The 12,539-nt window shown below is 38.0% G+C and overlaps 1 protein-coding gene across 1 annotated transcript; it reads left to right on the forward strand.

The window, feature by feature from the left end:
- Nucleotides 1-154: 154 nt before the first annotated feature.
- OTOL1 (otolin 1) lies at nt 155-11,650 on the forward strand. The gene is made up of 4 exons (XM_069083657.1): nt 155-515; nt 2,925-3,014; nt 7,329-7,400; nt 10,614-11,650. The coding sequence occupies exons 1-4, from the start codon at nt 158-160 to the stop codon at nt 11,510-11,512; spliced, it is 1,419 nt and encodes a 472-aa protein (XP_068939758.1). The 5' UTR covers nt 155-157; the 3' UTR covers nt 11,513-11,650.
- Nucleotides 11,651-12,539: the final 889 nt, after the last annotated feature.

Raw genomic sequence — 12,539 nt, forward strand, 5'->3', positions numbered from 1 at the left:
AAATTGGTTCCTATGATAAAAATGTTCATCCACCCAAGAGCTCCCTTGAATGTTTCTAAAGATCTGTGTGTGTATATCTGTCTGCACATGCATATATCAATCTAGCTATAGAAAGGAAGTTATATCATTCCATTCTTTTTCCCTTTCAGCTTTAACCATGTGGATGTTTTCTTGGCCGTGGGCCAACCTGATGATTTTAGTTGTTGCTGTAATAGGCTTGCTGGCCAAGACCACGCCATCGACAAAGTTTACCAAGAAACCGCCTGAAAAAGATGTCCCAAAAGGTTTTAAGCCATCCACTGCTCCCCCTGCCAAAGGAGAAATGCCATTCACAGAGGTATTGGAGGATATGACCACAGAGCCTCCTTTGATGACCTCTGCCTTCAGTCCAGAGGCCACTCTCTTCCCTTTTGATAACTTCACTCTGGATACAGAAGATTTCTTTTTTAATTGCTGTGACTGCTGCATGCCTGCTCCTGGGCCAAAAGGAGAGCCAGGGGAGCCTGGATGGCCAGGTATTGGCAAATATTTGGGAAATATTGTCCAGCCAGGCCTAGTAAAGCTCAGAGTCATAATGAAGCTTTTTTTGTTCACAGGATGAAATAATATAATATCTATCTATGAAAAGTAGTATGAAATGTGCCCTCAAAGGTAGCTGTACCCAAGCCAGAGGCAAACTTATCTTCTTATTTTAATTATTTTTTATAGTTAGGTGCTAAATTCAATTGTGTCTGTGCTGCTAAGAGACTGCCAGCACACTCTAAATTCAGTACTCTGAAACAGAAGCTCAGTCACCGTGTCTTAGTTCTGTTTTTGGTAAAACTTGGTCTTTCAAAGGAACCTGGTTTATACGAGGACTGGGTAAGAACCCCAACATTTTCTATTTTATCATATAAATTGTTATGGGCTTATATAGGTCTAGAGTATAAAGGCAACAACTAGATAGGGATTAAAGGAAAATTACTCTGGATAAGTGAGCATCTGGGCAAGAACAGATGAGGTAAACCTTCATCATTGGTACTCGACCTCTCTAGCCCACCAATGTCGATAGCTCTTTGGCGCATTATATCTCTGGCCTTGGTATAGTAAAAAGGTGGTACCTGTGTCCATTGACTGATAGCTTTTTGGAAGGTTATTTGTAGTTAGATAGGATTAGGTATGGCAAACTGATGCCATTAAAATAAAGCAGATTGCTCTCTATCCTTGCTCAGCAAATTTCTTCATAGGATTCTGGGTAGCACATTTACAAGTTCCAATGGCCCTAATACTGTGAGTAATCACTGGGCCTCCTCTTCACTTTCACATGATCATAGTGCAGAAAGTCAAAACCAGAACTTCAATTTGAAATATATGAGTCTCTGAAAAGTGAATAAATTTTTAATAGGGGGAGGGAGTATTCCTTATGAATAAATTATTTATTTATGCAGGATTTTGATAATAAATTCGTTTCAATAGGTCTTATCATTTATCTCTTTCCAATACAGGATTCATCTACAAACAGTCTCATTTTTCTATTTTGTTCTTGGTGTCTCTCTCATATGTTAAAGATGAAGCATTTAGTTCTTTTGTAGCAAACATTCATAGTTCAGCAGAATCCCTTTTAGGGTAGCGAGATAGCATGGTGGATAGAGGACAGGTTTTGGAATCGGGAAGACTCATCTTCCTGAATTTAAATCTAACCTCAGACATTTACTAGCTGTGTGATCCTGTACAAGTCACTTAACCCTGTTTGCCTCAGTTTCCTCATCTGTAAAATGAGCTGAAGAAAGGAATGGCAAACCAGTCCAGGATCTTTGTCAAGAAAACTCCAAAGGGGTTCACTAAGAGTTGGATATAACTGCAGTGATTGAACAACGATGAATGGATGAACTTTCCCACACAGTCTGCTTGCCATCATTTGCGCAGAGATGATTTCCCTTTCAGCTGTCTGTCTTAGTTACTCTTGGTTGCTCTTAGCTAGGGTTGGCATGAGGAGGTTTGACACATAGCATGCAGTTCTACAGTTTTTGCCCAGTCTAGTAGCTTAGAAACTAAATCCCAGCAAGACCTTATGAGACCTCCTCACTTAAGAGGTGATACAGTAGAGTAAGGGAATACCATAACTAGGGTGGTGGAGCAGGGACTTTGCCACAGGACTCTGTATTTAGAAGGTGCCAAGAATAGAAGGTTCTGAAGCCACTTTCAGACAATCAGCAATATAGAAATAGTTGGGCATGAGAGTAGCTAGTAAGAATTGCCAGATGTCATGCTGGGATGGACTTCTCCATACTTCAGTGTGACTGTCTACCCAGCAGTAGCCTTAAACTTATGTTCTGGAGTCTCTGTCTCTTTCCCATTGTTTGATGTCTACTGCTCCCCACTCAACAGAGGACAGAGTTACTCTGGGTGTGATTTGGGATTTGTCCAAGGTGCAAAAAATCCTGTTGTGGCTCTGGAGCTAGGAAGATACTGGTTTGATCTATTACTATTTCTCATTTTAAGGTGGAGGTCCAAGTTTACTCAGATTTCAGATCATTCTAAACTTTTCAGTTTTGTCCTTCCCTGATGTTTTCCATTGCTCAACTCACTCTGAGAGCCAAGCCAAATGGACTTACCAAATTGTATTTCCCAAGGTATAATGGAGCTTCTTGGTTGGTGAAGTTTCTCTTCTCTAAAGAATTTGATCAATCTCATTAATCCCATTGGCAGGCTTTATCAGTCTCCATTTACATTTTTGGGAAGCAAAAGACTATAAATCAGGTGAAAATCTTATCTGGGCAATTTCTTTAATAGCTTGAATCAAAGTGCAGAGTCTCAGTGCTGCCTAGACTTGCTACTTGAGAAATCAATAACTGTGGCTTCAGTTAAAATAATGTCTATCCCTGGGCTATATATTTCATAGGGATACTTTTTCTGTGTAAGTGAGTTCTAAATCATATTTCCAGGTCCTAAGGGAGAGACTGGTGGTTTAGGAAGTCCAGGTCATCCAGGAATTATTGGGCCACCGGGTGCAAAGGGCTACAAAGGCCAAAAGGGTAAGTGTGTAATGTACTCTTAGGCCAATAGATTTCTGGGTAAAATTTGGAGTGTACCACTTGGTATTTTGGCATAGCTAAAATAAGATCATATATGAACATATTGCCCATTAAAAAAGGGATTGATTTATTCATAATAAAAATGCTGACTTTGAGCAGTTAATTAAGACTTTAACATATGATTGGTTTACCTGTTGAAAAAACCAGATGGTTTGTCACCTGACTGACCCATTTAGGAGGGAATTCATCTTACAGAGTATTTTCCCAGATGGAAGGCTCTAATAAGAACTTCCCCATCAAGAACATAATTTTCTCATTAGTGAGATATAAATAGAGCAGAGGATCCCATAGAAATCTAGGAAATTAGGAAATTTTGACCAAAATTATACAAAGTAGAAAGCCATAATCTCTGATTGGGAATCAGATAGTGTGAGTACTGATCATGGGTTTGACAGCAGGTAACTATGTGACCTTGGGCTTTTATTTCAGGTGAAATGACTTCACCTTTCAGCTTAATGTCCTCGTTTTATAAATGAAGGCTTTGGGCTAGGTGACAGTGAAGGTACCTTTTAGCTCTAATAAGAACAATAGTGACATTTATAGAATGCTTTAGCATTTGCAAAATACTTTATATAGATTATTTCAGTCAACCCTGAACAACCCTATTGTTCAGATCTGTAAATAGAATGAGGTGATAAAGGATTTACCCTTAGGGTCCTGAATTTAGAGGGCTCTGAAAGCTCTTGCTGTCCTTTAGTAGAAAAAAAATTACAGAGCCATTTATAGCACTTAGCAAGAAGAATTAATTAAAATGGAAAGTTACCAAATGGCAAACTTTCTCCCCTAAGCAGCCATACAGAGTGTAGCTCTGAAATCAGAGGACTTGGGTTCAAATCCTCTCTATGATACTACCTACTTGACCTCGAGCAAATCACTTCATCTGCTTGGGCCTCAGTTTCCTCATCTGTAAAATGAGGGGTTTGGGTTTGATGGTTTTTGAAATTCCTTTTAGTTCTTCATCTGCGGCCCTTTAATTTTATGATTCTCCCTGGTCCAGGCCCTTATGGATAGATAGCCTATGTTGCCTCTAGCATTCTATGACTCTGATTGGACCACCCAATGAGGAGGGCTTGCAATAGAGTTTTTGGCTCTAGAAAATTCTGGTTTGTGCTATTGTTACTTACAAATGTAGATAGAAGGCTATACATTCAATGTGACATTAAGACATTTCCTGGCAGACACTGCCACTCTGTAGAAATACCATGTATCCATCAAATTAAATGTTTTTCGCCTCAATGTCAGACGTCAGGAAATGGAATATCATCGATAGATCACCCTCGCCGTGTCTCAGGAGCAGCCTGACTCATTTGTGGTAGAACATTCAGCAAAGTAATTACTGTAAAAAGATGCAAGGGTAACACAGAGCTATTTCATACTTGTCAATTGTGGGATTTTCAGCCTCAGAAACATTGAGCTCTTTGGAGGCTGAATTATGTTAGCAGAACTCCTTGTGAAATGGAGATGAGTGATGAACTCCCTCAGTGATTCATGCAGTTTGGAAGCGAGATGTTTGGAAGTAGCAGAGGAGAAAAAAGAATAGGGAAAGTGGCTGTTTCAAGGATCTGAAGAGCATGCTTTGATGGGGAGTTGAGAGTAGATATCCTGTCAGCCAAGGAATGACTACTCCAGTTCTTTGTCTCTAAATCTAAGCTTGGCTTGTTGGTTATATCTCAAGTAGAGAAATGAGTTAGATGACTGTGTTGTAGTTTCCTATCACTAAACCACTTCTTGCTTTGACCTAGTTCAGTACAAATGACTGGATCCTGCCCCAAAGGCTTAGAGAACTGGAAGAGTTGTAAGCAGCGCAAGCAGAGGAGTGCTGATGTGTGTTTAACAAAAAGCTGTCTGAAAAAAATATACCCACAGCATGTGTTAAGCTTACTCTCCATTATTAAGTGGAGACAATCAAGAAAAAAATAAATCAAGCCCTGATTTGTAGAGTTTGTTGATTTCCAAGTGGAAATTTGACTATGGGCTCCCAAGCCAGTTGGAGCTGGCTGTCGCAGTCCCCCGAGAGCAAGTCCAAATGGATAATGACAGAGCAGCTTAAATACATGGACAATGGTGTGCATAGGACTCCACACATGAATAGCTCCACTGCAAATGCAAATATAAGCACAAAGGAAAGGTCCAAAGAAGGGACTAAGTGACATCTGCAGTCAGGTGTGACCCATATGCGTTTGGTAGCACCTGAGCTGTGATCTAATGGAAGGATTTTCATAGATTGAGATGGGAAGATGGAAGGGAAGAGTAGACAGTTGTGGGCCAGGAGGACTGTGTATGTAAAGGCACAGAGATGACAATGATGGGTGACAGGATGAGAATGGTAAATGATGCATAGTGCAGTTTGACTGGAACATCCAGTGCACAAAGGGAGCAGTGTGAGCAAAGGCTGGAAAGGTAGGCTGGAAACCGATTGTAGAAAGTCTTGAATGTCAGCCCAAGTGTTTCTATTTGATCATGTATGCCTTTGGGGAGTCATTAAAGGGCTTTGATTAGGGAAGTAAGAAGAAAAGATAATAATAAACAGCAACAACAATAACTAACATTTATAGAGCCTCCTATGCACCAGACATTTTACAAATATTATCTCATTTGATCTTCACAATAAATAACCCTGGGAGTTGGGTGTTATTATTATTCACATTTTGTTGCTGTTTAGTCATTTTTCAGTCATGTCTGACTCTCTATAACCCCATTTGGGGTTTTCTTGGTAAAGATTCTGAAGTGGTTTGCCGTTTCCTTCTTTAGCTCATTTTACAGATGAGGAAACTGAGGCAAACAGGGTTAAGTCAGGGTCACACAGTAGTAAGTGTCTGAGGCCATATTTGAACTCATGAGGATGAGTCTTCCTGATTCCAGGCCTGGCACTCTATCTTCTGTACCACCTAGCTGAGGAAATGGAGGCAAGTAGAAATTAAATGATGTGCAAGGTCATAGAGCTAGTCGGTATATAAGACTGGATTTGAAATGAGATTTTCCTGACTCCAGACTTAGTGCTACAGGCTTATTCTGCCTTCTAGGCTATTATAATTGCCTAAGCAAGCATTGATAAGGGCTTCAATTGGGACTGTGTTCATGGATATGACGAGAGTTATTTTAGATACTATAGATATTTGTAGTGGATAAAGATCTAGTCTAAGAGTTAGGAAGATTGAGGTTCAAGCCTTGCCATTGATATATTTTATAGGTGTTTCCATTGACAGGCCATTGAATCTCTCAATGCCTTAGGCAACTATGTAAATAGAGAGTCCTCTACAGTAAGCCAAAGAATCAGAGGACCCCAGTAAAACAACATAAAGTAAGCAAGCCTCATCAACAACAGCCACCAAAAAAACCCTAACAAAAATAACACAAAATGTTCATCATATCATCTGTATTAGACTAACAATGAAATTGAAAATAATTGGATCCAGCATGAAAGGAATCTCCTATATAACATGGAGAAATTCAGCGTGGGTGATGGTGATGCCATCAACAGAAAGAGAAGTATTTGAATGAAAGAGCTAATGAGCTGAACTTTGAATCTGTGTGGTATACAACACTAATAGGGGACCAAGATGGAGTATCTATTGTCTAGCATAATGCAATGTCTGGCAGAGAACAGGAGCCTGATAAGTACTTCTCAATTGGTTGATTGATGGAGATGTCCAAAAGGAATTTGGAACTATTTGGGTCTGGACATCCAGAGAGAAGTTGAGACTAGAGATGGAACTTTTTGGGAATCGTATCTAATTCCAAACTAAAAAGATAAAAATGGCAGGGCTATTTTGGGGCCTATACATCATCCTTTTTTATATAAGAAAAGCAGCAAGTAATTCAAATAGGTGATATTTTTAGTGGAATCATCTTATGTGGGGAAAATGATCATTTTTTAAAATGGACAATTACACAGAACCTTAACAATTCAAATGTAATGGACAGCCTTTTTTTGAACAAGTAGAATTGATTTCTTGGTGCTTGAGTTTGGAGGAAATAAATTTCAAAATAATTCATTTTGATAAAAGAAATTAAGTAACACACTCATTTTAAAACAAACCAGGTCTATTTCCATTTTTGCATTACTTCATTTTAAATGGACTTAACTGACCTCAGTTAGAGTAAAAATCTTCTCAATGGGTCTGAAAGCATATACTTCCCTTTAAATGATTCTAACTATGGATAATTTGGAGTTGAATATAGTTATTGAATGAATATTGATTGTTTTCTAAATAAAGCCGTTTGCAAAATATATTAATAGTAATACTATTTCAGGAGACAAAGGAGAACATGGGGATCAGGGAGTAAATGGAGTTCCGGGATATCCTGGGAAACCTGGAGAACAAGGTATCTCAGACCATTGCACTTTAAGCAATGGTTTGTTATAAATCTGACATTTAGCATAGCAACATATACTAAAATGTACGTTGCAAATATTTACATAATCTAATTCCATGGCATAAATTGTTGTTCAATTAAATTCAGCAGTCACTAGTTAATTCTTATTAGGTATCAGGCACTGTGTTAGGCATAGAGATCCAAAGATAGAAAGCAAATAGGCCCTGTTCTAAAGGAAATTGCATAATCTCATTCATTCATTCATTCATTCATTCATTCATTCATTCATTCATTTATTTATTTATTTTAAGCAATCAGGGTTAAGTAACTTGCTCAAGGTTATGTGGCCAGTTATTTCTGGGTGTGGTGCTGAGTGTCTGAGCCCGGGATTCAATCTCCAGGTCATCCCAACACTGGAGCCGATGCTCTTACTCACTGAGCCACCTGGCCGCCCCCATAATTTTATTTTAAAAATCAAATTAATCTTTTCAATAAAAAAGTCAATTTTTCTCCCTAATACCTCACACTCTTCCAGGAATAAAGAAAAAAAAAACCCAAAACCTTTATAACAATGAATAATTTAAGCAAAGCTAATTCCTGCATTGTCTATGTCTATGTCTATGTCTGTGTCTATGTCTATGTGTGTGTGTCTTGAGTCTTTCAAAATCATTTTTATTGTCTTGTTATTATATACATTTTTTCTCCTGGTTCTGTTCTCTTTATATCAGTTTATACAAGTCTTCCCAGTTTTCTTTGAAACCATTACATTCCCTTCATCATTTTTTACACACAGTAGTATCCCATTATGTTTGGATGTCACAATTTGTTCAGCACATTTAGTGGATATTCCTTTAGTTTCTAGTTTTTGCCATTACAAAAAGAGTTGCTGAAAATATTTTTGGATATATGAGTCCTTTTCCTCTTTCTTCGATCCTTTTGGGATATAAACCTATTAATGATATCACTGGGTCAAAGGATGTGCACAATTTAGTAACTTTTAGGTCTGCAATATTTGAAAAATTTGAGAGACATAATTTCTGCATAATTAGTCATTTTATAAATAATTCTAGCATTTTAATAAAAGATCAGTGGCACTCTCCAATGCCAGACAATTGTGGTGGGCTCAAGGCTTATTCACTCTTGGAATTGTTTTCTGAAATGGCTGGACATATTCATAGCTCCACTAGCAATTTGTTGATGCACCAATTTTCCCCCAGCCCATCCAACCTTTGCCATTTTTGTTTTCCATTAACTCTCTGAGAGGTGTGAGATAGAACCTCAGAGTGGATTTAATTTGCATTTCTTTCATTATTAGTAATTTGGAGCTTTTTTTCACATGGCTATTAATAGCTTGAGTTTCTTCCTTAGAAAACTGTCTATTCATATTCTTTGATAATTTATCAATTAAGAAATGTCTTTTATTCTTACAAATTAAAATAAATTCCTTCTGTATGGAAATGAGGCCCTTGTCATAGAAACTTGCTGCAAAACTTTTCTCCACAGTTATGTTTCACTTCTCATATTAGTTACATTGCTTTTGTTTGTGCAGACTTTTAAACTTCATGTAATAAAAACGTTCATTTTATCTTCTGTGATCTTTTATAGCCTTTGCTTTGTCATGAGCTCTTCTCCTATCCATAGATCTGAAAGATTATTTCCCCATCTTGCTTTTCAGACTTGTTTGCAATTTTACTGCTTATTAGCTATGTACCCATTTAGAGTTTATCATGGTATGTGGTATAAGTTGTTGATCTTCACCTAGTCTCTTCCAGATTGCTTTCCAGTTTTCCCAGAAGCTTTTATTGAATAGTGAGTTCTTATCCCAATAGCTTTGATAATCTGATTGATTGATAACTTGATAGGCTATTGTTTTCATAAGCTTCTGCATATATATATATATATACATATAAATATAAATGTATACCTTTTCCATGCCACTGATCAACCTCTTTATTTTTTTATCTAGTACGAAGTTGTTTTAATCATTACTGTTTCATAATATTATTTGAGATTTAGTATTGTAAGGCCCTTTCCTTCTCATTTTTTTCATTACTTTCCTTGAGATTCTTGACCTTCCATTCCTGCAGATGAATTTTATTATTTTTTCTAGTTCTATAAAATAATCCTTTAGCAGTCTGATTCTTCTGACACAGAATAAAATAAATTTATTTAGGTCATATTGTAATTTTTTATTAAATAGGTTTGACCTGAACATAAGCAATTAATATTCCTCCAGTTATTTGGGTCTGTCTTTATTTGTGCCAAGAGTATTTTGTAGTTGTAGTTATTTGTTATGAAGCAGTATTTTTTATGAATGTAGATTATAGAATTTGTATATGAATGTCAATGATCAGCTGGGTGACTCAATGGATACAATGCCAGGTGTGGACTCAGACACTTATTATCTGTGTGACCCTGGGCAAGTCACTTAACCCTGTTGGCCTCAGTGTCCTCATCTGTAAAATGAGCTGGAGAAGGAAATGGAAAACTAGTCCAGTATCTTTGCCAAGAAAACCCCAAATGGGGTCACAAAGTGTCAAACACAAGTGAAAAGAACTAAAGAGCTACAAATATGCATGCCAAATGGGGAAGAAGAGTCACGCTAAACAGCAATAGATTCTTATCATGTCAATTCATTATTGATCCAGGGGACTCCTCAATGAAGAAACATATTCTACCAAAGCAAATTAACACCTTTTCTTCGACTTGGAGTCTTACAGAGTTGCTCAGAGCACTGAGAAGTGAAATGACTTGGTTAGGGCCACACAGCAGGTATATGTCATGGTCAGGTTCTCCTGATCCCTAGGCCCCCTCTCTATCCATTATGCCACACTACCTCTGAGCAGTGAATTATATCTGATAACAGGAATTGTGCTGCCATTTTTTGCCTTCAAAATTAAAATTAATCAAAGATAGAAAGATGAGGTTTAAATATGAACTGCTTCTACACCATGTATCACATCTATCTCTGTTTCTATGTCTATAGCTATGTCCACATCAATGTCAATGTAAATATCAGTTCTCATCTGCATACCTAATTTCTGTATTTTTTAAAGCATCTCATTACAAATATTTCTAGTCTCCCATAGAATATTTCTTGACGCAGGACCCAGGTTTCCCTAATACACTGAATTTGTTTTTTTTTTATATAGACATCAGGTGGGAAATACAATGCTTGTAGCCTTACTAGTCCTCAAACATATTTCTTCTCTTTTGTTTCAGGTGGAGTTGGTCTTAAAGGTGATAAAGGGAACACTGGGCAAGCTGGAGTAAAAGGACAAAAAGGATCTAAGGGGGACACCTGTGAGAATGGCACCAAGGGAGATAAAGGAGACAGTGGGGACATGGGGCTACCAGGCTTAAATGGAGAAACTGGAGCCAAGGGTGAAAAGGGGGAGGTGGGTGATAAGGGATTCTGTGGAGATTCTGGAGAAAGAGGAGGAAAAGGGCAAAAAGGTGAAGTGGGAATGAAGGGAGAAAAAGGTATCAAAGGAGATGCAGGGGGAGAAGGCGCCAGGGGCTTAGATGGCCAACGTGGGATACAGGGTGAGGCAGGTATTAAAGGTGAAAAGGGAGATCCAGGATCTCCTGGTCTTATTGGACCGGTTGGACCTAAGGGAAATCTTGGTGGCAAAGGGACCCGAGGGACTGTTGGGAAAAAAGGCTCTAGGGGTCTCAAGGGCTCAAAGGGGGAATGCACAAGTGTCAAAAGATCAGCATTCAGTGCTGGCTTGTCCAAGCCTTTCCCTGCTCCCAATGTTCCTATCAAATTTGATAAGGTTCTCTATAATGATCAGGGGGATTACAATCCAGGTACTGGGAAATTCAATTGTAGCATTCCGGGAGTTTATGTCTTTGCTTACCATTTCACTGTGCGAGGCAGGCCTGCCAGGATCAGCCTTATAGCACAAAACAAGAAGTGGGCCAAATCTCGGGAAACACTGTATGGCCAAGAAATCGAGCAGGCATCTTTGCTGACCATTCTCAAACTAAATGCTGGAGACCAAGTCTGGCTAGAAGTTGGGCGAGATTGGAATGGTGTATATGTCAGTGGTGAAGATGACAGCATTTTTACAGGGTTCCTATTGTACCCAGAAGACATCACTGCTTTTTCACCATAGAGGTGCTTTCAACAATATCAGTATAGAAAAAACTTAGTGATAAAGCAGGGCCACATAGATTCATAATATTTTTATAAGACTGTATTTATGAAATGTGTAAGAAATGGGTTGATGCTGAATAAATCTCTCCTAGACCTTTCCAAATGTGTGTAATTTCTTTCTGTGTACCCAGGAGCAGTAAACACTCATATCTAGGGGGAGAAATATGCCTGAAAGAGACTTCTGAGTCTTATTGCTGGAAAGACTTGCCATATAATTAAACATAAAAAAGTAAAATGTAATGTCACATTAGTTTAATTTGGAGAGCAATTAACTAGCTATGATTGCCAGGACTAGCTAAACCATCTCTGCAAAATTTTTAATGGTGCTTAATGGCTGTGGAAGTGCTCGCTTGGGCAAACATATTATCTGGTTTCCTTTTGGGAAGAAATGTGGACTCAGAATCTTCCTAGATAGGGTTCAATCACTGCAAAAATTTAGGCATTTATCAAGTCGTCACATTTGGAAGAAATGAATTTCCATGAAAGAAGCAAGAACAAAATAAAGGGATTATTACATCAGAAGACTTTTTGTTTCTCTTTTTCTTCTTTCATAGTAGAGAAATATATCTTTTGGTCTTATTATTACAGTATTGGGAATAATTAATTGCAGTGATTCAAGGAGAATAATGCTGAGGCAGGTGGTAGTTTGGGGAACTACTTAAAATGTGAATGTTTAATAACCTTGTGAATACTTGGCAATTGGACAGAGACATTTTTTCTAAAAGGGATATGTATTGATTCTAAATTAAGGTTAGGGAAATGACATATAACGAAGTCAGATTTATAGCTAAACCAACCCCCTCATTTCATAGATGAGGAAATTGAGCCCCCAAGGATCAAGTAACTTTGTTGAACCCCTGTAATGTGTAAGTGATTTGAACCCAGGACTCCTGACCCCAAATTCAATACCTTCTCAAAGCATAGAATTTTAGAAGTTTAAAGCAAGGACACCTTGGAGATCAGCTTTTCCATTCCCATTTGACTGG

This window comes from Petaurus breviceps, unplaced genomic scaffold (assembly GCF_028583685.1).
Source record: "Petaurus breviceps papuanus isolate PSGF00001 unplaced genomic scaffold, PetGlider_PUasm1.0 173, whole genome shotgun sequence".
Classification (NCBI taxonomy): Eukaryota; Metazoa; Chordata; class Mammalia; order Diprotodontia; family Petauridae; genus Petaurus; species Petaurus breviceps.

Excerpts from the sequence above, each read along its gene's own strand:
- OTOL1 (XM_069083657.1), top strand. The coding sequence starts at position 158 with ATGTGGATGTTTTCTTGGCCGTGGGCCAACCTGATGATTTTAGTTGTT. Across the intron at positions 516-2,924 it reads AGGGGAGCCTGGATGGCCAG|GTCCTAAGGGAGAGACTGGT; the intron begins GTATTGGCAAAT and ends TCATATTTCCAG. Across the intron at positions 7,401-10,613 it reads TGGGAAACCTGGAGAACAAG|GTGGAGTTGGTCTTAAAGGT; the intron begins GTATCTCAGACC and ends CTTTTGTTTCAG.